The sequence below is a fragment of the Sinocyclocheilus rhinocerous genome, unplaced genomic scaffold (genome assembly GCF_001515625.1).
Source record: "Sinocyclocheilus rhinocerous isolate Xijiao unplaced genomic scaffold, SAMN03320098_v1.1 scaffold3888, whole genome shotgun sequence".
Taxonomy (NCBI): Eukaryota; Metazoa; Chordata; class Actinopteri; order Cypriniformes; family Cyprinidae; genus Sinocyclocheilus; species Sinocyclocheilus rhinocerous.
This window is the reverse complement of record NW_015645580.1, coordinates 50,296-75,575: the sequence shown is the minus strand read 5'-3', so window position 1 is coordinate 75,575 and position 25,280 is coordinate 50,296. Positions and strand designations below refer to the sequence as shown.

General features: G+C 36.5%; 1 protein-coding gene across 1 annotated transcript in view; it reads left to right on the top strand.

Moving 5' to 3' along the window:
• The window catches only part of LOC107706820 (mediator of RNA polymerase II transcription subunit 24-like), a 28,365-nt gene extending 8,962 nt beyond the window's left edge, over positions 1–19,403 (top strand). The window contains exons 3-26 of the mRNA XM_016510653.1: positions 1,455–1,537; positions 1,842–1,880; positions 1,975–2,048; positions 2,155–2,378; positions 7,163–7,274; positions 7,824–7,974; positions 8,057–8,170; positions 9,338–9,391; positions 9,593–9,675; positions 9,877–9,963; positions 10,438–10,549; positions 10,992–11,134; positions 11,250–11,287; positions 11,651–11,733; positions 11,906–12,084; positions 13,139–13,238; positions 13,417–13,592; positions 14,104–14,368; positions 14,455–14,636; positions 16,888–16,981; positions 17,140–17,239; positions 17,826–17,906; positions 18,067–18,215; positions 18,819–19,403. Coding sequence (XP_016366139.1) covers positions 1,455–1,537; positions 1,842–1,880; positions 1,975–2,048; positions 2,155–2,378; positions 7,163–7,274; positions 7,824–7,974; positions 8,057–8,170; positions 9,338–9,391; positions 9,593–9,675; positions 9,877–9,963; positions 10,438–10,549; positions 10,992–11,134; positions 11,250–11,287; positions 11,651–11,733; positions 11,906–12,084; positions 13,139–13,238; positions 13,417–13,592; positions 14,104–14,368; positions 14,455–14,636; positions 16,888–16,981; positions 17,140–17,239; positions 17,826–17,906; positions 18,067–18,215; positions 18,819–18,935 — 2,840 coding nt within the window. The 3' untranslated portion in view covers positions 18,936–19,403. The remainder of the gene's footprint in view (positions 1–1,454; positions 1,538–1,841; positions 1,881–1,974; positions 2,049–2,154; positions 2,379–7,162; positions 7,275–7,823; positions 7,975–8,056; positions 8,171–9,337; positions 9,392–9,592; positions 9,676–9,876; positions 9,964–10,437; positions 10,550–10,991; positions 11,135–11,249; positions 11,288–11,650; positions 11,734–11,905; positions 12,085–13,138; positions 13,239–13,416; positions 13,593–14,103; positions 14,369–14,454; positions 14,637–16,887; positions 16,982–17,139; positions 17,240–17,825; positions 17,907–18,066; positions 18,216–18,818) is intronic.
• The last annotated feature ends 5,877 nt before the right edge of the window (positions 19,404–25,280 follow it).

Genomic DNA, 25,280 nt, shown 5'->3' with positions numbered 1-25,280 from the left:
AAAAAAGCTAAATCATCTGAATGTTTATCAGGAGGAATTCTTGAATATAAGATGCAGCTAACCATCTCATGTACCAGTGTACACAGATGGATCAAAGTCAGATGGACATGTATCTGCCGCAGTAGTGATTGGGTCAAAACGCTTTGGCAAGAGCATCCCTGGACAAAGTTAAATTTTCACAGCTGAAGCTTATGCATTACTGTTAGCTCTAGAACAAATAGAAAAGGAACAGCAATGTCATTTCTTAATTTGCACAGATTCTATGTCCTGCCTACAAGCACTTGAGTCTTTGAAAACTGAACACCCTACAATTATTAGTATACTAGAAAAAGTTGACTTTTTAAATAAACAAGATTTCAACATTATTTTTTGTTGGATACCCGGCCATATGGGATTGGTCGGCAATGAAAAAGCAGATAAAGTGGCTAAGGAAGCTCTTCAGTTGGAAATAACAGAATGTAATATTACAGTATCTGATGTAAAACTTTTATTGAATCTGTACATTAATAATAAATGACAAATGGAATAGAATGAATGCATATACAGCAAACTATATGAGGTGAATCCAGTATAAAATGAAAGGAAGTTTCATTACTGTTTTGAAAATGGATGTGACCAGGTTGTATATTCAAGATGTTGAATTGGACATTCAAGACTCACTCATTCATATTTATTGAAATGAGAAGATAAACCAGTATGTGACTTGCGTAAGAATCTTTTTGAGTGTTAAACATATTTCAATAGAATGTCCAATTTAAAATGATATTAGACAACAATGATATTATTCAGAAAATATACTAAAAGACATATTTTAAAAAGTCTTTCCTGGAAGAATTTTAGAATTTTTATCACTGATTAAACTGAAAGACTGCATGTGATTTTTATCAGTACTATTGTTGTTTCTTGTATGTTTTTGTATAATGATTGTTTTTTTAAGAAAAGGTTATATTATTATAAATGATGTATTGAAATGATATTGTTAATGTTGCCATGAATATAGCAATTGTTGCTGATATGGCGTTAAAACATAATAAATAAATAACATAAAATAAATAAATAAATCAATATTGATTTGATTTAGTTAATAGAAGTTAGGCCTAATTGATAAATAAAATCTATGACATTATTTTTGAAAGCATCCTCACTTTGCGGCATTTTTTTCATCTTGATCTTGGTGCAATAATCACTGGATTCTTACAATTAATGGCAATAAGAATGTTTGGAAATGTTAACTGATATTTCCTTCTGACACACAGATATAAATAATATGAACTGCCAGGGGTTCATTAATATCCAATAGAAAAGAAAAAAATTTTTTTACAATATGGTATGCACAATATGGTCTTTGCTATCCAAAACCCTGACAGAAAACCTGCAGCTTTCCAGAGTCGCTGTGTTAGATAACACTCTGTTGTGTGGTTGTTAAGATGTGATTACTGTTTCTCCTGATACAGAAGCTCTTCTGGAGCAGGCTATGATTGGCCCATCACCTAACCCTCTGATCCTGTCCTACCTGAAGTATGCCATCAGTTCACAGGTGAAAACATAAGTCTCATCAGTAGCCCAATAAAAGCTTTTTTTATTTGGCATGTTGATTGTTACGAAATACTTACTTGACTTATCATAGCTTGTTATTTGCCACATTTGCTCAAAGAATAAATGCTCACAAAATTCTTGCTCACAAAACATGCTGTTTGCTAACAGCAAATTTCTACAACAACACCAGGAACTGTAAACTTGTACATCACTACACCACTAGGTGTCAGTGTATATATACTATTGGTCCAGCACAACTTCTTGACTTGTTTTTGATGGCATGATTTTCTCTCTCCCACCTGTAGATGGTGTCATATTCTAGTGTGCTGACTGCAATCAGCAAGGTATGTTTTTTTTTCATGTTTTTTTTTTTCATTTAAACAATTTTCACTCAATTGAATTTTAATAACCAGACTATGTTCATTTGTTCACCCACAGTTTGATGACTTTTCACGGGAATTATGTATCAAATCATTACTTGAGATTATGGATATGTCCTCAAACCGACTCAGGTATCCATCTGTTAATCAGTTGCATCTCTCCATGCAAAAGTCAGTGAGATGCAGTTTTTCTAGGATGCAGGTAATATGTTTTCTCTCTTCTTTTTTCCACCTGAAGCTGCCACGGAAAGGCGGAGGAGTGTATCGGGCTGTGCCGCGCCATGCTGTGTACCATGGTTTGGCTCCTGCAGGGCTGTGCGTGGTACTGTGAGAGACTGCGGGAGTCCGGCGCTCTGCCTGTGTTAGAAAACAGTCTGAGAGCCTGCCTTGGGCGCATGACCAATCTGTTACACAGCACCAAGAACAGAGCCCTAGTGCACATCGCACGCCTGGAGGAACAAGGTGTGTGTATTTACTAAGGATTTACAATAATAATTATCTTTATGACATATTTACAAAGGTTCTGTTGCTTTTATAAAATTAAGCAACATTGTACATAATATTAATTCACCTTATTTGGTGCTTGTTCATTCATGAACGTATCTATCAAACAGTGTAGGCTGTAGCAGTGGTTCACAATCTTTTTTGTCACCCAAACCCCTTAGATGGGAAATATTTACTTGAAGTATTCCCTTAGATTTCAAATTAATATTTAAATAATTTAACAACACATTCACGTTTGCAGTTCTCTGATGTTGGTTAATGGTCACATGACATGCTAGTAAATAGATAAAATATTTTATCTCTTTTTTTAGTACGTGTTTTATTTGTAGCTGGATGTTAAAAGTAGACACACAATACTTTTTACTTTGGTATTGTCTCAGGAACCCAATCTAATTGAATAATAATAACAATAATTTTAATAATAAATATAGCTGCAAGATTTTTTTATAGGTTTAAAGGGGGGCGCGACCAAAAAAGTTTGAGAACCACTGGTCTAAAGTTAACAGACAGTGTTTAAAAAGTGCAGTGCACATGTTTACATATGTTTATTACAGTGACTTTGAATTACCTAAAGTAGTGTGGTAATGCAACAGATTTGTTTTTATATTTCTGCAATCTGCTTTCGTTTGTGTGATTTGTTACTGACTTTCATATTAATGTTTACACCAGGCTTATTTAAACATAATTATCATGCTTACAATGTTGGAAGTTCAACAAATCAGTCAATGTACTGTGATTGTAGTTGTTAAATAAAAATGTCATTCATATCAATTCATGCATCACCTAATTTCATCGCAACATATAGACCTGGCCTACAGAAAAGAACATTTATGTTTAATCTATCTAATATTGTGTTGGTAATACTATACAATGATTTATAGCTTGTCTTTGTTGAATAATACAGAACATAAAGAGCTTTAAAAAATAATTGCATATTAAATCGCAATATTGGTAAAAAAAATCGTTAAAAATTATGATTCCAAAATCGTTCAGCCCTAATTCTGATGATGATATGTGTAAATTTTTGTGAAGATATGTCAAATTGTTTAAAAGATATTACAATTTATGACAAAATTCAAAATGGTGGCGTCAAAATTGCGACGTTATGTAGCGCAAGCCACGCTCCCAAACTCCATACGAGCGGCACCAAAGGGACAGTCGACGTACCCGCAATGGTGCAGTGATGGAGAGTTGTGCTAGGTGGCCCAGAAGGCATCGCGTTCCGAGTCATCACAGCAAGACTCCCCGTGTCTCCAGAGGGGCTGGCCAGAGACGCGTGGAGAGGCGTTGTGTCAAGAGAGGCCATCTCTAAGCCACTGGCGATAGGGGGCGTTGTGGGTGAGAATGAGGAAGTGGTGCGTCTCTCACTGTCAACCCATGAGCCTTGCAACCCGGAGGAAAAGGAAACTGCTCTTTCTTTGACAATGTGGTTACCGCTGGCCATCGAGCCAACGGCGGAACAGAAAGAAAAAGATTCTACGCCCGGCCCTCCTCCTGAGTGTATTCCCCCCCAACCTGATGCTCACAGCTGCCCGGGCAAGCATGGCCGTCAACTCTGGGTCCGATTCGGCAGTGGCGACAACACCCAAGGTGGGCAGCCCCACCGAATCTTCATCCTCAGAGGACAATAGCCCATCCCCCGATGCTGCAATCGACATCTGATCCCCTGGTGGCACACCGAATGAAATGCTGGGACCGCTATAAGACATCCCAGCAGAATCACTCAGCAGCCGCACAGGACAAGCGCTGCGGAAGGAATGAGAGGTCTGTGGGGCGTGGCCCGGTGGAAAAGCTCTCACTGTCACCCTCAAATCTCCCAGAGCACTAGCCGGCGGTCCTCTGCTCGTGGCAGAAAAACCGGGATGGGTAGTGACAGAGGGGTCTGCTCTTTTCCCTTTAAGAACAGAGAGACGCGATCGCAGCGTTGCTATGGTCATGCACTCGCAGTGTGGGCATGAACCATCCACGAACGTGTCTTCAGCGTGCTGAATGCCCAGACACGGAAGACAAAGCTCGTGGCCGTTGTCAGAGGACAGGAAACAACTGCAACCAAGAGGATACGGACAAAACGACGTCTTTAAAAAGACGCGAATTGTCCGTGATTTGCTCTTTTAGGAAATCTGCTCGTTTAGTTGAAACGCCAGAGGAATCGCTGAAAGGGACACCGCTGTTCACGCCATACCAGCAACCAGAGCAGCTTCCCAACACACAGCAGATGAATGGCTTTGTGGAGTATAACAGCTTTTCATACAACCACTTGTCTCCGAAGCAAAAATCGAATGAGTGGACGTGCGCTGTCGCCTTATAAACAGGTGTGCACGGGGAGTGGCTCAGCGTGCAAAATATTCTAGCCAATTTTCATTGGCGTTTTCTCTTAAACTCAGAAATTATTGGGCTCCCAAGTTAGACCCCTAATGTCGTCACAACATAACTCGTAGTGACCGACAGATAGGGAACTGGTACAATAGGTACCTTAGCACCTTCGGTGCTTGGCCCCTAATAAATATAGGCAATTACTGTTTTCAATTACAATTTTACTGTAAAATAAAAATAAATTTGATAATTCTGATAATAGTTTTAGACTGCAAGCTGCAATACTAATATTTATGTCTTAAACTCTTTGCTTTCAAGCTGTCAAACCCTTAAGATTTTAACTTTTCAAATCCTCGCCTTTTAGAGCTTTTATTTTGGTGGAGTACTACTGAAATGCTGTAATCTTCTGCCCACAAAAATGTTTGGATATTATGCAAATGGGAAGTCGTGGCCTAATGGTTAGAGAGTCAGACTTGTAACCTGAAGGTTGCGGGTTCGAGTCTCAGGTCCGGCAGGAATTGTCTGTGGGGGGAGTGAATAACCAGCACCCTCTTCCACTCTCAATACCACGACTGAGGTGAGACCTTTGAGCAAGGCCAATTTTCATTGGCGTTTTCTCTTAAACTCAGAAATTATTGGGCTCCCAAGTTAGACCCCTAATGTCGTCACAACATAACTCGTAGTGACCGACAGATAGGGAACTGGTACAATAGGTACCTTAGCACCTTCGGTGCTTGGCCCCTAATAAATATAGGCAATTACTGTTTTCAATTACAATTTTACTGTAAAATAAAAATAAATTTGATAATTCTGATAATAGTTTTAGACTGCAAGCTGCAATACTAATATTTATGTCTTAAACTCTTTGCTTTCAAGCTGTCAAACCCTTAAGATTTTAACTTTTCAAATCCTCGCCTTTTAGAGCTTTTATTTTGGTGGAGTACTACTGAAATGCTGTAATCTTCTGCCCACAAAAATGTTTGGATATTATGCAAATGGGAAGTCGTGGCCTAATGGTTAGAGAGTCAGACTTGTAACCTGAAGGTTGCGGGTTCGAGTCTCAGGTCCGGCAGGAATTGTCTGTGGGGGGAGTGAATAACCAGCACCCTCTTCCACTCTCAATACCACGACTGAGGTGAGACCTTTGAGCAAGGCACCGAACCCCCAACTGCTCCCCGGGCACTGCAGCAATATGGCTGCCCACTGCTCCGGGTGTGTGTGTTCAAAACTGTGTGTGTGCACTTGGATGGGTTAAATGCAGAGCACAAATTTCGAGTATGGGTCACCATACTTGGCTACACATCACGTCACTCACTCACTCAAATATCTAAATTGAACCTAGAGCACATTGTTTTCCTAAATGCATGTTAAACTGTACATGCAAAGATGTATTTACTGTGAACTAAGAAGCTCTCAGAACCTGAATAGACCAGATAACGAATTGCTTGTGTGAATACAGTGCCATGCTTTGCTTTGAAACACAGCACATTACTTTTATTTAATTAAATTGGAGCCTTTGATTTGATAATCAGTAATAACTGATTGATTGATTTTCGTCAATGCTCTGAAAAATGTTCTGAATGTAAATTAATGTTCCACTGTCATTTAATGTTGACCCATTTTCCAAGCACAAGTAATAACAAAAAAATTTCTTACATCTAAAACCGCTAGTACAATAACATTTTGTATATTATATTAACAATGTATTTAATGTAGTATTTATTCAAATCAAGTATAACTCTTACCAAATTAGTGTTTTTAAGCAGTTTTGTATGTATTTTCTTTAACGTAAAACTTTAACCACTAATGTCACTGATGGACAGTTTCACTCTAGAAAAATTAATAATTTATACACCGTTTAATCTCAAATTTCACAATATTTGCTTTTATTTTTGTACTGTGGTTTTGTCATCCAATTTTTGAGGCACTCTTGCCCACTGTCACTTGCAACATGATGAGGCCATTTGACACTGCAGCGTACTGCTGTTTATTGCATAATACCTGCAGTTTTTTCACTTACTATTAAAAGAAAATTGTTTCTACATCACAGGACTCAGTAAGTAGTCATCTAGTATTCCATTCCCAAAATAACCTTTTAATGGCCAGAATCAGCTTATTAATCAGCGTGACTCACAATGAATGAGAATCAGTGTGACAATCAGTGAGGAGTCTTGACTAATTTTCACAAATCATTTCTTTTAAACACTCTCTTTCAGGAATCAAATTGCTAAATTGTTTGCATCACCAATCAGATGTTTTTGTAGACTTAAACATAACATTTAACATTTACCCACATAAATGTATTGTTTATTGAATGACTATGTCATATAAAAAAAACATTGTATCTTGATAATAATCTAATAAATAATAATAAATATAATAATCATTATATCCTATTTAAACGTCCATGTCTTCTCTTGTCTCATAAGCATCCTGGACCAATGTAGAGCAAGCTTTGCTCAAGTTGTCAGAAAATCTCAATGCTGTGACCAATCAGACGCTGAAGGAGGATCTTGAGGAGTGCGTTTCATTGGTCAAGAGGTGAGAATCCAGAAAGAACTCAGACTCACTGTTTGAGGTGCAATTATGTTAGAGCTGGACAATAAATTGATTACTCACGAAGATGTTGCCTGACAATAATAAAATTAAGCAACATCACAGTGATTTTAATGCAGTTTGTCCATTAAGTCAATCAGCTAGTTTCACAATGCTTGTGACTCACTAGGAAGCATATTCCCACTTTATGGCCTGGTTTCACAGACAGGACGTAGGTTAAGCCAGGATTAGTCCATAGTTCAATTAGGACATTTAAGTATCTTTTATAAATGTGCCTTAGAATATAACATTACATGAAGAGAATTTTAACCCTGAATCCACTTTACAGTATTCATCTAAAGCAAAATTGCTCTTGTATACTATTTCTACTTGTTACTCACCATGAAAATAGCCAAGGAACCAATAATTAAATCGATAGTTTGTAAATGATTTAAGTGTTAAAAACTACATGATTTAAAAGCAAAATTAAATGATTTGGTTTGTGATACTCTTTGTGTTTGTTTTTTATAGTATTTATTCTTTGTGTTTTCATAGCATTCCTCAGATGTTGTCTCTTCAGAGTGATCCACCGGTCCACACCTTGTTTCCTTCAGTCCATGCCTTCATCATGCTGGAGGGAACCATGAACCTCACTGGAGAGACACAGCCATTAGTAGAGCAGCTCATGATGATCAAGAGGATGCAGGTGACTCCAGACACAAGTGTTCATAGTTGAGATGAAGTGGTGTATGTCTTTTCCGATGTGTTTTTGTGATCTCTCTCTGTAGCGTATTCCAGCTCAACTGTTTGTGCTGGAGATCTGGAAGGCCTGTTTTACTGGACTCATTGAATCTCCAGAGGGGAACGAGGAGCTGAAATGGACAGCTTTCACTTTTCTAAAGGTGTGTTTGAGTCACCAATCACTCTTGAACTTTGGATTGTAATATTGATTATGTTAAAAGTAGCCACTTATCGGGATAGTTTACCTAAAAATAAAAATTCTGTCGTGATTTATTTACCTTCATGCTGTTCCACACCTGAGGCCAGATTCACAAAACCTTCTTAAGAATAAAAATCTTCTTAACTGCATTTTCTGTTTCTTTTCTTTTGGAAATTTGAAAAAAAAAATTGCATTCCTGAAAAGAATGTTCTTAGAAGTCATCACAAATATCTTCTTAACGCATTCAGCACATATCATTAGGATGCATTTACTCTATGGAGAGCGCAGGAAAGACAGAGCTCCATCTTGAGATCTTTAAAAATAACTATTTAAAATACTTTGAAAATATGTTAAAGGCAGGGTATGTGATTTTTCAAAAACACATTAGAAAACTGGGTTTTGCTTTGTTTCACAGAACTAATCGTTGCCTGTGTTGTGTACGTATATGTGGGGCGGAACTATCAAAATAGGGGCAAGACCCTTTTGGGGTAGGGGCGTGTTTGTTTTGGTGATTTCAGATATCAACATTGGCTACCAGAAATCACTTACTCTGCCTTTAATATGGATGCTGAGTACTAAACTCGAGCCAAGTCATTTGCAACAAAAACTGTTAAAAGTTAATCAGTGTCTTCGGCAAGAGAGTCAGATAACACCACAGCTTTTGTACTTAAGAACATAATTCACTTTAACAAACATAATTACTTTTAAGACTTTTAACTTAAAACTGATCTTGATAAATGTCTTAAAGAGTTTTTCATCTTGAATCAGGCTCCTGCATGACTGACAAGTGAGTTTTTAAAAAAAAAAAATTGTGCTTTTATTTGTCCTCGTTGAAGCGTGGCAGCATCTGTGTGCATTTGTTGTCATTGTATGGGAAAAGCAGCATCAACTTCTCCTTTTTGTTTGGAAAAAAACATGAGTTGAGCAAATTATGACAGAAGTTTCTCAGATTTTTCTTTTTTTTTTTTGTCATCTATCACTTTAATAGAAGAGCAAGGCTCCTTATCATTATTATTGTGTTTTTGTTCTAGACATTATTTTTGCCTGTTTGTAGTTCACATAGAGTCAAGATGTTGTTTATGGAGTAAAAACATTTAATCATTGTTTTATTTCCACATTGCATTTTCAGATTCCTCAGGTTTTACTAAGGCTGAAGAAGTACCCACAAGGGGAAAAGACACAGGTACCATTATTTGACTGTTTACCTCACCTGTACCTACAGGGTGTGAACTCTTGGTTCCAGCTCCAACTTTTGGTTCCAGTTCCAATTTGCGTTGCTCATAACACCTGACACCTCAAATGTCTGCCATCAAAATTTGTCATTCCACATAGTCCAAAATGTTAATTACTCCATCTAACCTGTCCATGTTTGTATATTTGTCAGGATTTTATGGAGGATATGAATGTGGCATTTGAATATCTTCTGAATCTCACTCCACTGCTCGATAAAGCCGACCAGAGATGCAAGTATGTCAACACCACCTGTATTAATTATGATTAGCAATGTTTCTGAACCACAGAAAGCTAGACTAATGATTTTTATGGGCATAAACTTCTTTTATTGAAAATATCTGACAGTGCATTCGAGGTATTTTTCAATACCATGGTGTTCGCTCAACTGGTAGAGCATGTTATAACACTGTTGTTTGTGTGTGTGTGTGTGTGTAGCTGTGACTGCTTGAGTCTGTTACTGCAGGAGTGTAATAAACTGGGCCTGCTGTCTGAGGCAAACACCGCCAGTCTTACTGCAAAACGGTATGGTCAGAATGTTTTATCCTTTTTTTTTTTTTGTATGTTTTATTTTAAAATGTGACAACATGCACATGAAAGAAAAGACTTGTTTTGGGGGCAGTCATGGCCTAATGGTTAGAGAGTCGTGGTCGTGGGTGCGAGTCTCTGTACCGGAACGGATTGTAGGTGGGGGGAGTAAATGACCTTCCACCCTCAATACCACGTCTGAGGTGAGACCCTTGAGCAAGGCACTGAAACCCCTACTGCTTCCTGGGCACCACAGCAAAAATGGCTGGCCACTGCTCCTGGTGTGTGTGTGTTCACTTCTCAGTGCTGTGTGTGTGTACTTGGATGGGTTAAATGCAGAGCACAAATTCCGAGTATGGGACACCATACTTGGCTACACGTCACGTCACATTCACTTTTGTTTATTGTCTTTTTCTTTGCTTATTTTTCTTGTTTATTTATCTCTCTGTTCCATGTTTTTTTTTTTCCCAGGAGTGAGGACAGAGAGCATGCGCCCAGACTAAGGACAGCAGAGAACGCAAATATTCAGCCGAACCCAGGCCTCATCCTGAGAGCCGAACCAACCGTCACCAACATTCTTAAGGTTCTCAGCTGGTTTTATATTATTTTTAGGGCTGTCAATTTAACACATTAATTTCATTAAGTAGTTATGGAAAAAATTATGTGTGGAAATAATTAACACATTTAATGCACCTGACCATCCCAGACCTACGTAGGTAATAGAATATAGAATGCCGTGAGAATGTCTTTAAAATTCAAGTTATTGGGTCAAAAAAATAAATAAATCATATTTAGGTCATATGATATAGTTAAGCAATATCACACGAGCAAAGATGCAATATCACATGAGTGCATGAGTTGTTATATTTTAGACACAATATTGTCTGTTTTTGCCCGATTTTGCCTACAAAAATATTACCTATAAAGCCACAGCAGAACTGTTGTGCATCTTGCAACACACAGCGGTGTTTCATTTCTGAATTAATACTTTTACTCACAGGTTTTCTTCCTTTCTGTTTGTCTAGACGGTGGATGCGGATCATTCTAAGTCTCCTGAGGGACTGCTGGGAGTTTTGGGTCACATGCTCTCAGGAAAGAGTCTTGATTTGCTACTGGCTGCTGCGGCAGCGACTGGAAAACTCAAGTCTTTTGCTCGCAAATTCATCAAGTAAGACAATATGAAAGAGAATGGATACACTGCATCAGGATCAGCTTATATATTTAAACCAAATAAATACATGAACAGAGTGTCTAGGAGATTGATATCTGCTGTTCTCTTCCAGGCTGAATGAGTTTCCAAAACACATCAGTGGAGAAGGATGTAAGTCATGTGCTTTATTTTGCTATGATTACATGCAGCCTGGTAATAAATTAATTTATATATGGATGTTAGGCTTATTTGTTAGGCAATATACATTTTTTTAAATAAAATTTCTAATTGTCATCTTTGTGTATTTTTTTTTATTTTTTTAATGATAACGGAAAATGAAGTACATTTTGTCCTCAAGTATTGAGGTTTGTTACCACCACAGTAACTGAAGAACACATTTTAAGTATGTACAATTGCTCAAGCATTCACATCTGCAGTGTGAACTTGTTAATTATTTTTAGCTTTAGTGTGTTAGAATGTGTGATCTGATCTGAGAGCAATTTCACTTATAACATCTGTGAATGTACTTTCTAGCGAAATCTGCATCAGTGCGAGCTCTGCTGTTTGACATTTCCTTCCTCATGCTGTGTCATGTCGTTCAGACCTATGGGTCAGAGGTCAGTCTCCACACACACATATTAAGTATACAGAGCAAGTGTTTGAGCTGAAGAGCAGATGGATGTCACAAACGGATAAAGTTGTGTAACATTCTTACATAATTCATAATCACATCCTGCAATGACAGACACTTTACTATACTGATCACATCCATTCACCATATCTGTCCAGGTGATTCTTTCAGACCCCAGCCCATCAAATGAGACGCCCTTTTTTGAGACATGGTTGCAAACGTGCATGCCAGAGGAAGGGAAGACCCTGAATCCAGACCACCCCTGCTTCAGACCTGAGTCTGGGAAGGTGGAGAGTCTGGTGGCCCTGCTTAATTCTTCCTCTGAGATGAAGCTTGTGTAAGTGCTGCTTCACATCAGCTACGTCTATCAATCACACCTGTCACATTAACATCTTCATGAAACATTGATTTACAGTATATAGCACCCACTTTAGTAGCGATGTTAGTAAATTCGGTTAATTTCTGTGAATCGGTTTATGAATCATTTTTTATTTGTGTCATCACTCAAAAATATTTACAAATGTCCCTCTGAACATCAACAACTGCATGCAGTCATGTGCATCAGCAACTGCATGCAATGTAAGATGACATACAGGTCTGGGCCGGTGTGGGGTGTGTTAAATGCATTTATAATTTTAATGCATTATTTTTTCCATACTTATTTGCATCAAATTAACTTTAATCAAGGTTAAATCGACAACCCTTGCATTTTTATCAGAGAAATATGTAAATTAAGACTTCACTAACATTTGTGTTGAAATGCACATATTAAATGTATCTGTTTTAAATAAAATAAAATTAAATAAATAATCTGACATTATATCCTAAGGGTCTGTTGTCTTGAAATGACTCTGTTTAAACAACTGCCTAAATACCATATAACATGGTAGTTAGTTTAAATTGTAAGTGTCTCCTTGAATAAAATGTCTAGAACGCTGGAATTTGAGCATTTTTTTGGCAGGCATGCCTACCAAATTTGACTTGGGGACCTAAACCAAAAAAAAAATACTTACATTGTATGTACTGCATATGATGAAGAATTTGCACATTCAGACCTGGGACAGGGCAATTTTAAGAAAACGTAAAGTTTTAATAAATTGCAAGTTCTAGTTCAAATTAATTGTTGAAGTAGAGATTTGTGGGCTTTCAAATGTTAAGCTACAGTTTCTAAATTGATGTTTTTGCAGTTTCAATAAATTGGGGAAGCTTTTAGCTGTGAATGTTAGTATGGGTATGTGGTATTTATTACATGAGCCCTCCACACCTTGTGTTTTTGTCTGTTCAAAGTTGACAAATTATTATTATTATTTTTTTTTTTTTTCCTGTCTTAAAGATCTGTTAGTCAAACGTGTTCTCTCTCTCTCTCTCTCTCTCTCTCTCTCTCTCTCCAGTCAGATGAAATGGCATGAAATATGTCTCAGTACACCAGCAGCTATACTGGAGGTTCTGAATGCCTGGGAGAATGGAGTTTTATCAGTGGAAGCTGTTCAGGTGAGGAGGTTAATGGTGTCCTAACAAAAAGCATTTTTAAAAGCAATAAGGCACTTATTTTCACAGAGTCATATGACAATTTGAAAAGATCTTAGTTGGAACATATTGTAGGAATACATAGTTAAATTTTTTTATGAACTGTAATTAAAGAAGTCTCATTCTCTTTCTGTTTTTGTAGAAAATCACAGATAACATCAAAGGGAAGGTGTGCAGTATGGCCATTTGTGCAGTGGCATGGCTGGTGGCGCATGTTCGGATGCTGGGATTGGATGAGAGAGAAAAACCTCAGACAATGATTCGTCAGTTAATGACTCCCATGTCAGGAGAAAACACTTTGCAGTTCTACCATGAGCGGTAAGGGATCTCTGGACACACCAGGTCACATTCTCACATCATGAGTTGTGAATTGCTAGTTGTTGTCATGATTGATTGATTGATTGATTGAAAGTAGACTTGTGCCGGTATTCGGTAATGCGATATATCACGGTAATTTTTCTGTATTGCTTTATTGCATTTAAATGTTCAGTTATTTTTGTTATAAGAAAAATGTTATTAAACCTGTTATACTGTATTATGACAGCACTTGTTTTAACTAAATTTCAATATCGTGATAATACCGCATACCGTGATAATATTAAACCTGTTATACTGTATTATGACAGCACTTGTTTTAACTAAATTTCAATATCGTGATAATACTGCATACCGTGATAAAAGCATTATCAATTAATCGCAACATGAAAATTTGATACCGGCATATCCCTAATTGAAAGTAAACTCTGCATATCTTGGTCCTTGAATATTATCCCTGAATATCCCTCAAAGACTGGTATTTTTCCCTCTCTCTCTATCTCACTATCTCCAGTGTGGTGATCATGAGCTCTATCTTGGAGCACATGTGTGCTGATGTATTTCAGCAGACAGGACTGTCCCTGCGGCCAGCAGTCGAGGGTCAGGAGCCCATTCCATACCGGAACCTTCTCCCAGCCCGCCAGCCCATCCGCCAGTCTCTGCAGACCCAGTTTAGGGAGGTTCTGGAGAAGGGCTGGGTGGACTCACATGCATTCCATCTCTTTGAGAACCTGCTACATATGGGAGGGGTTTTCTGGTTTACTAACAACCTGGTTAAGGTAAATGTGTCTGGGTTTGCACTACTAGGGATTATGGGAAAATAACTGTACCTGTTATCAGACTTGGTTGTGTATTCGTGTTGTAGGAGCTCCTGAAAGAGACCCGTAAGGAGTGGGCGTCTCGAGTGGTTGAGTTGCTGTACAGTATCTTCTGCCTGGACACACAGCAGATCACCCTCACCCTGCTGGGTCACATTCTGCCACGTCTCCTCACAGACCCTGCACACTGGCACAGCCTGGCAGACCCACCAGGAAGAGCCCTTGCAAAGTATGAGCTGCAAATAAATTTGTATTTATATATTTATTTTTTAAATTGCATTATGCATTAGAAGCATGGTAAATTAACACACACAGTACAAACTTTAGGTACATGTAAAGCGATAACCACAAACAACATTTTTTACTTACCATCTTGTCATTCCAAATCCGTGTGACCATTTTTTTCCATACAGTATTAAAGGATACTCAAGGATAACTGAATGTAGGATGCATCCTAGGCCTTAATGCTAAAAGTTGTAGAGAATCTTAATTTGCAGTTTTGTGATTTTTGTATTCGAGTGTAAGCATTTGCTCACACATATTTAATTGTACACAGAATGAGTTAAATTATCTTAATTATAATTAATATTATTTTTAATATATTAAGATTATCTAACTTAACTGAAATACTAAAAAATACAATTAAAGTCCGTGTATAGCAATATTAAATATATATTCTGAGTTTGTCACACCACAGAAAAATTTTATTAACCACCCAGCCAAATTTGAATGATAAAAAAAACTGCCAAGTAAATAAAATAAGTTATCAAAATCTTGAAAAAATAAGCAGTATTCTCTGCTCTCAAATGCTGGGGGCGTGTCTGCTGTCTGCGCTGAAACCATGCCCACTCGTGGGATTCACCAATAACAGCGGATTATCAGTGAATCCCAGCTCTCTCTGATGAAAGTTTGTAAAACTATCCTGTGTAAAATGTTTACTGCTGAGGCAGGTGTTGGTGGAGATCCTCAGCTCTCATTCAACACGGCTCTTTACAAAATTAATCCACCTCTTCTTGATATCATCGTTTTTAGAAAATGTAAATAAGGAGACCAAGCTGTTTTAAAAAGTATCGCAACCAGGTAATATAATATGCATTTATGTGATCAAGGCATAGCTAGCTAGCAAACTGTAGGCTGTAACGGTAATGTCAGTAACTCGTGATTGAGTGGGCGAACCACTGATGCTAATGAGCTATAGTTATTCTAGTTTTTAGAGGAGGGGCCATGCTCAGTGGCTCCAGTGCGTCATTGAGACATGATTTCAGGCCCGCCCAAAAAATCCTGAACCCAAAAATAGTGAAAAACTCTTTAACGGTCTAACTCCACAATTCAGTACTACATAGTTCACAGTCTTTGTAACGTGTTTTCAGCAATAAATTTCTAACATTTATAATGTGTTTAGAAACAATTCTCTGAATTGCCTTTACATGGATTCTAAAACAAACTGAATTCTATTACTTTTTCCCCCCATTAATAACTTTATTGTTTTGAACAGACAGTTCTTGACATTTTTTGAATCAGAAAATAAATTGTGGTAAATATACCGTAGTATCCCAGTTAATTTTGTTATAAAACGTTGGAAGACAAGCAGCTTTATCATAATTACAGCAGAAAAACAGAGGATATATCTTAAGTTATATTAGGGGGGCCTTTGAATGTTATGTCAGACTATGAGTGGGCCTTTGAGTCAGACAGATGAGAACCACTGCTGTGGCATCATGGTGGTGAGCACCACTTAAATTTTCCTCAGAGATTGTAGAATTCTACTTTATAATAACCACAGTGATGCATTAATGCTGTATGATTATTTTGTTCCAGTTTGGTCAAAGGTCATTAGTGTCTTATCTTTCACAATATCCTCCATGACACTGACATCAGTATCCTTCCATAGTTCACCCCATTATTGACACCACGGGAAAATCCACATTGTCATGTACTTGTGTTAATATGGAAAGACAGATGGAGCCTCGCCACATAACTCTTTACATATTTTGATTGGTAATTTTTTTTGTTTATGTAGAAAGGATTGATTCATAAATGAATGACAAATTTATGTATGAATGAACCACAGTCTTTACTCCCATTCCTCTTTTTGCTTGCTTTCTTTAATCCACTTGCTCTTTTTTTTTTTTTTAGTCTAAAATTCAAACGGACATCCGTTCTGATAGATAGGGAGTTGTCAGGCTTTTTCCTTCTTGTCTTCTCTTTCCATTTTTTTTATTTTTTATTTAGTTACAGAAGGTTAAATCAACATTTTAAATGAGGTCAAACATACGTACTAGATGTAAGTCTCCCTTCACCATCTTTAATGCAGAGACACCAAATCTTAAATGTCTGTTGTCAACGGATCACAGTATACTAGCATCTAGATGTTAACCTCAAAACTAACAGACAGGAAATAAAAACCACAAATGTCTTATTTTAATTTCACAAGGCCTTTATGAAAAAATGATGAAGGTGATGATGACGATGTGTTATAGGTTGTCAGTGTGGTGTGCTCTCAGTTCTTGCTCATCTCATCATAAGGGTCAACCATCAGCACGACAACGCAAGAGACAACGTGAGGATATAGAGGTCTGTCACACAGAACTCAGTCATTCTGTGTATTCTCTCACACATTTGCATACTTAAATGTGTCCTACCCATTAAGAATATAATTCTTACAATTTAAACTCAGCCATGATTCACTTGTGTTATCAGTAATTAATAAACTCTTCTTTTATTGATTGTAGGATTACACCAGCCTGTTTCCTTTGGACGACACACAGCCATCTAAACTGATGCGTCTGCTCAGCTCCAATGAGGATGAGACTGTCATGTTGTCTAGTCCAGGTCATTTCCTGCCTGCCTCACCTGCCACGAGCTGCACAAATACAATAAGAGCTGCATTTAAATCAGTTTTTAACTTCCCTCTGTATAGGTATTTTTGAATCTATTAGTCAATCTAGAAACTGTCATCCAAAACTGCAAATGCTGCAAAAATCTCCACAAAAATGCAACATAGCTTGGGATTGGTTTGAGCTTCCTGTGGCAGTATCACTCAGTATGCAAGCTTACTGTTGTTTAACTAAAAATATAGATTTTTTTTAGCATTATCAAGGTTAACTATTTGTGGATGTATAGATAGAAAATTGAAATAGAGAAATATATATATATATAAACAGTATTGTTATAAGGAGTGTCTGGAAGCAATGGCTATTTAGTCACTTTTACTGAAAAAAGAAGGAAGAGCCGGAAACGAAAGTGTTGATTTTATTAACGCAGTCAACTGAGAAAGGGAAGTTAACAGGATTTGATATAGTGAAATCTGCTTTGATAGATACTGTGACAGTACACATTTCCTTGTTTTTTCTACGTACATTACATGTAGGTCAATAAGAACTCACCAACTCAAAGTAACTGATGTTATCTTTTCTAGGTGACCGTTCCATGAGCAGTTCACTGTCTGCCTCTCAGCTTCACACCGTCAACATGAGAGACCCTCTCAACAGAGTGCTAGGTTTGTGCTGTATTTCTGCTGATCATTTAGTGCCACTAGATAGATTAATAACATGGTGTTACCATCTGGTACCATCTTTGTTCCACCACCATACTACTTATTTACAAGTCATGCCATTAGAGTCAAAGGAGATTCTTGTCTTTTTTTTTTTTTTTTCTAGCAAATTTGTTCCTGTTGATTTCCTCTCTGTTGGGGTCTAAGACAGCAGGCCCTCACACACAGTTTGTTCAGAGCTTTATCGAGGAGTGTGTGGAGTGCTCAGAGCAAGGCAGCCGGGGCAGCATCCTGCAATTTATGCCCTTTACCATGGTGAGGGAATCATCTTCTACTTAATGCTTGCACAACACACACACTTATATACATGGAGTTTTCTAGAAGGACTGCACAATTAGATCACTATTTCTGCTTCTCTTGATTAAATAAGCATAATCATCTGTGAAATTGGCCCACGGGTTATTCATCCTGAAAACTTTTTTGGTCACACTTTATTTTAAGGCCCAATTCTCGCTATTAACAAACGACTTTTGCTTGAATAAACTCCTAATTTGGTCCTTATTATTAGTAAGTAAGGTAGTTGTTAAGTTTATGTATTAGGTATGATTAGGGATGTAGAATATGGTCATGCAGAATAAATGCTTTATAAGTACTAATAAACAGCCAGTGTGTTAATAATAGGCATGTAATAAGCAACTAGTTAATAGTGAGAATTGGTCCCTACACTAATATGTTACCGTGTTGACATTTCCACTATCTTGCATTGATAACAAGCCTTTTAGCATATAATTAAGCGAATAAGATGCAGGGTGGTGTCATTTTTGCAATAATCATGATTATCAGTTTAACCGTTATCATGCAGCCCCAAGTTGTAGCATGAAAAGTCTTTCATGAATTACTTTTAATTTGTCTTCACAGATTTCAGAACTGGTGAAGCTTCAGGCGCTGGCAAAACCCAAAACTGTGCTGTCCATCACAGACCTGAGCCTTCCACTGGGCCGGAGGATGGCAGCTAAAGCCATCGCTTCTCTGTAGAGGACATTCACTCCAACCCGCTCTAAGACGTGGTTTTGGTAGGTGTGTGACAGAGGAAACTGCTTCAACCTCCCTCCCTAGGAGAGAACAGACTTTTTTCCTCATTATTTACATATGATTCCTGGAACTGCTGGTAGGTTTTGATGTTGCATTCACGTCTGACGGCTCGAGGACAGCTCAGTGTTAGTTCTGATTTGGCATACGTAGGCATACCTGTGAACTAAAACTGTAACTGACTGCTCACATTAATTTACCATTTACTTCCATCAATCATAAGTAAACGGAGTAAAATTGTGGTATGATGTTTGGTTTTTCTATATACGTTATCAAAGTTCATGTAGTATTGCCTGTTCACAACTTTTTTGTGTTTTTATAAACAATGCCTGTGATTTGGATTTCCTGCAAAATATGAAACCTCAACATTGTATATTTTTACTAAAATGCCAATAAAATGGTAAAACTGTTGTAGATGCTTCTCTATGCCATTTCTTTTGTTAAAAATTTTACTTCATATGGTGCACTTTATGCCTGTCAACAAACATGAGCAAAAGTGTTTGTTCAGCAGTGGTTACACGTTAGATTTCCACTGAAGTCAGAATTATATTTGGTTTCAGACTATGAAATATTTTTACCATTAGATATTATCTACGTACATAGGAAACACTAATGGGGGTGTATTTTACCATTAGTTGGTCACATGTTCTCAAACTGTTCTTTATTTGACGAAAATAAGATTTACAAAATGTATTTGTTTTTAAATCTTAAAATCTGTGTGTGTGTGTGTGTACCTGTTTTTCTATTCTGGTGGGGACTTAAACCTGAATACACACAGACTCATGGGGACTCGTGTCACGGTGGGGACCTAAATTGAGGTCCCCACGGGTAAACAAGCTAATAAATCACACAGAATTAAATTTTTTGAAAATCTAAAAATGCACAAAGTTTCCTGTAAGGGGTAGGTTTAGGTGTAGGGCAATAAAAAGAAAAGTAGAAAAACCGTTACGCCTATAGAGAGTCCCCACAAGGATAGCAAACCAGACGTGTGTGTGTGTGTGTGTGTACACATATATGCATGGCTTTTTAGCAGGACTTTCAACTGAACACATGTATCCTGTACGCTAATACAGGCAGCACACTATATTGTATCATATTTGATACACAAATTTTGAAGGCCTCTAAATTATCAACATGATCAAAACTTTGCTGAAAAACCTGTTGTACACGAGCTGCTCCATGCCTTCTGTCTGATATATAGTTTATACTTTTTTAGCAAGTAAAAGGCTGTTTATTATAATTCTAAAAACATCTACTACCTGGCTGTTATACACATCTTTTTGCTGTGAAATCTTTTTTGATTTTTATAAAGTAAACGTAAGAACTTTTGTATTGTTAGTAATATTTCAAGGTGAACACCTGGACCCAAACAACTTCGGTTTACTTGATTATCCATGCACTAATTTTTAGAAAAATCATTTAAAAATGTGAATATCAAATATGATACATCAGGCTTTTGAGGAATGTTTATTTGCTCTTGTCTCAATCATCATTGAGCTTTGATCATAAAACAAAGTGGTCACACTTTATTTTAAGGTCCAATTCTCGCTATTAAGAAACCATTAACTATGGCTTTTGCCTCAAACTCCTAATTTGCTGCTTATTAATAATTAGTAAGGTAGTTGTTCAGTTTAGGTATTAGGTAGGATTAGGGATGCAGAATATGTGCTTTATAAGTACTAATAAATAGCCAATGTTAATAATAGGCACACTAATAAACAACTTTAATAGTTAATAGTGAGAATTGGTCCCTATACTAAAGTGTTACCAACTAAGCATTTAAAAATCATCTTACCGAGACATTATATAGAGTGACAAATGACATTTATATGCATTTTATGTAAATAGACTGCTATACTGTTATAAAGATCACAATGATTTACATTACAAGCTATCAGAATTTTTGGCAATACAACAGGAACTGTAGCAAACTGCAGAATTTTTCTCAGTTTGGATAGTAAAATTTTATTTTTGGTTCTTTTTTTTCTTGAGTGTGAGCTCCATATTCTCCTATATCATACAATATGAGCCATACAAGCCTGGGGTGTATTACAGAAAGCAGGTAATGTGACATACCCAGGGAATAAGTAAGTGGATAAGCCCAGATATCTGTTCCAAAAATGGAGGTAACTCTCAGGGTAAGTAGCCATAGCAACTTACTCTCTGAACATGACCTGCTCCAGAGTAGGTTCTGTTTCAGGGTTAGTTTACTTCAGAGCTATCAGCGCATGTGTGACCTATTGACCTATATATATTAGTTCTATTTTATAGATTTTTCTGAAAATTTTATATGTCAGGCCACCAAAAAAAAAAAAAAAAAACTTCCATGTTAAGTATGGAAATGTCAGAACCCAAATCCAGCTGACGTCAATTTATGCAGGCAGTTCAGGCCAGACACACACACACACACACACGTACACAAACACAAAACTCTTAAAACAAAGAATGATTAATGGATTTGAGACTCGTCCAATTTAAAAAAGTTATTTTGAAGTCTCAAATAATTATGGCATGGCTATTTTCTTAAAAAAAAAAAAAAAAACCTATGAAAGTTTTATTATATTCTATAATATATATTTAAGAAGGAACATTGATGTGTGATGTGAGTAAACATCCTATATAATCCAATAATTAAAACAAATTACTGTAGAACTGTGGTAGGCATGGTGGGATAATGGACCAAGTGAGTCAGCTCAATTTGATGTGAGTCAGCAAATAATTTAACTTATCAGAAACCAAATAGAGCTTGTATTACTGGGAAATACCAGTGTATGATCAAGTGGAAAAGAACAACACACAAAAACAAAAAACTGGATAAAAATAGGACTTGTGTTACATCATATCCTATACATCAAGGAATGCCTGTAACGTTAGTACAGTGTCTGTCATAGAGTACCCTATTTTTTTTTTTTTTCTGAGAATTGTAAAATAAGTGGTCATTCTATTCGTTGGGCAGAATTCTACAACCTAAACTTGCTTTAGATTTGTATAATAACAACTGTTAATTTTCCTTTTTATGCCAATATGAGTACTGGCTGGTGAAAGTGACTGATATTCTCTCGGGGGGCATTAGTTGGGGAGTTTCTATACTAATATTTTTGAATTATTGAATACTTCCCAGATATTATTATTATTATTATTATTATTATCATCATCATTTATTACAATGAAAAAAAAATGCCAGTTATATCATTCATACTTAGTTTATAACAGTAATTTTACTTTATTTCTGTACTTTATTTATTTTTTATTTTTACTCAAGTACAATTTAAACTGATTACTTGTACTTTTACTTGATTACATTTCTGAAGAAAAAAAATACAGTTTTATTTGGATTTTATTTTCTTCCATATTATGCACATTAAATATGGTAAACAGAAGCTCAAACGTACATGCAAGAACCAGTGATGCTTGTTTTCACGCATCAAGCACATGCGCTTCAGCATCAGTTATAACTTTTATCAGGGAAATTTCTGGCTTCAAAAGTTCATCATCAAATGTAATCTTTAATTAAGTTATTAATTATATATCAATTTAATTATATATCAATATTTGCGGATTAATTAATTCTAAATTCTAGATGTAAAATAAACAATGAAAAGATTTATTATTGTTACAGACAGGAACAATGAATAGACAACACAAAAAGTGACTTTTTCAAAAAGTCTGTATTGTATGTTTTAATTCTATGTCACTCATCATTAATTCAACACACATTCTTGTATTCTGTTTGGAATATGTGGCCTCTGCATGACATCTTGCTCTTTAAAGTGTAGCGAATCAGCTCATTCATGGGGAAATATGAATAATTAATCATAACTAGTTATAATTAATTATAAATATTTAGATCCGCTGTAGATATTTACTTGACCTCTCAGGGTCAACTGTCTGTCAATTCTAAGAACATTAATTTCCTGTAGTTGCCATGGGGACCAGGGGGGCCTGGTGTCGTTGCAGACATCCTGGCACCCAGTTTATTGGGTGAGGGGACTGTGACGATTTGTTAATCTAATGGATAATTGATTTGTTAAATCAAATGAAAAATTGTGTGTTTGATTGGTCCAGACGCTACAAAAGAGATACTCCAGGCAAAAATGAAAAATTCTCTCATAATTTCCTCTTCATGCTGCCCAGATGCATATGACTTTCTTTCTTCAGATGAACACATACGAAGATCTTTAGTCTATATAATGTGTAGTTTTTGAGGTGTCATCTTTGGATATCCCGTATACGTGCATGATATCCAGAGAGATGTTTTTTCCCCTAAAACTCTTTGTGTTCATTAAGAGAGAAAGTCATAAAAGTGGGATAGCATTAACAGTGTAAATGGTGGTGTATCCCTTTATTGGCTTTATTTTTCGTGTTCCGCTCTGCTGCATTTTGATTGTCGTCATATGTACTAGATAGATGACTTTGACTTCTGCCATTGTGTTTTCTCCCTTTAACCAAACCTTTGTATGTCAATCTGACAATATTTCATGCCATTTATTTTTATGCAGTTGCACTATATATACCAGTGATGGGCAAACGTGGCCCTTCCAGGCCACTTTCCTGCAGAGATTTGATCCAACCCTGATATGACTCACCTGCCTGTAGCCTTCTAGTAGTCTTGAAGACAATGATTAGCTGGTTCAGGTGTGTTTGATTAGAGTTGGAGCTAAACTCTGAAGGAAAGTGGCCTGGAAGGGCCAAGTTTGCCCACTCCTGATATATACTTTTGTGAAATTGTGGATTGTAAGCAAAAGAAAACCATGTGTTTGAGCATTCTTCTGGTGAGTGGATTTGTTATTTTGCATGCATTTGTGGATTGATGAGTGCATGTGTGGATCTGTTGCCTGTATATAGATTCAAATGTAGCTTACATTTGCGGATCTGATGCGTGCATGTGTTCGAGGTTATGATGCTGTTTTTACTCAATATGTGTCATGAGCTGTAAACTTATCGTTATCTGATACCATTTACATGAAAACGGGATCATTTTACGTAGCCTACATAAAGTACATGCAGCTTTGTCCAATGCTTCTGTTCAAATGTTTGTATGTTTCATGCTAGAATACTAATCTTACTATTTTGTGTAAAGTAAATCCAAGTGAAACCTCTGTAAATGGTCAAATTTCATGGACAACAAATGCACTTTCTGTAAAAGATAAAAGAAAACAAATATACCAAAATACATACCAAACTTTTTTTTTTTTTTTTACAATTTAACTGAAAAAAAAACCCTATTAACAAAAAATTAAACACTGTTATTAACACAATTAGCACTATTGTTTACTTTTTTATTTTTCAGACTATGTTGTTTAGCATTGTGAATTAAAAAAAGTGTAAGGAGAAGTTAGTATTTTTGATTAAAGATTATGAGGGTACATGAAATAAAACGATGTAAATTTTAATACAGTGCAATATTCAATTAAAAATCTTTTTTTAATTATTATTTTTTAATGTAAATTCACTTCTCTGACTTAGACACCTCCCTCTGCACTCAACTTCATGTTAAAATTAAAGCTGCAGTCCGTAAGTTTTGCCTCTTTGTCGCCATCTCTGTTTGAAAACCTGCAATTGGAGCTGTGTGCAGAATTATCTTCCTTGCGTGGGTTGTGCGGCGCACGTTTTTTTTTTTTTTTACAATTTAACTGAAAAAAAAACCCTATTAACAAAAAATTAAACACTGTTATTAACACAATTAGCACTATTGTTTACTTTTTTATTTTTCAGACTATGTTGTTTAGCATTGTGAATTAAAAAAAGTGTAAGGAGAAGTTAGTATTTTTGATTAAAGATTATGAGGGTACATGAAATAAAACGATGTAAATTTTAATACAGTGCAATATTCAATTAAAAATCTTTTTTTAATTATTATTTTTTAATGTAAATTCACTTCTCTGACTTAGACACCTCCCTCTGCACTCAACTTCATGTTAAAATTAAAGCTGCAGTCCGTAAGTTTTGCCTCTTTGTCGCCATCTCTGTTTGAAAACCTGCAATTGGAGCTGTGTGCAGAATTATCTTCCTTGCGTGGGTTGTGCGGCGCACGGCTCCAGCGCGGATGAATCTAATGTTTTGAGGAGTATGTGTGGCAGTCAGTCACTGCACCGGTGGGGATATTGTACATTGCACTCACATATTCTAGCCTACGTCTTGGAATATATGGGTCAAATAAGCATTTTCACTGGATATTGTCATCTGAACAAGTAAGTAACAAGTCTGCCACGTTTGTTCTGACCAACTGAGGAAAAAGCATTACAATAAATCGCGCTACCAATGGTGATTTAATCTAAATTAGCTCATATT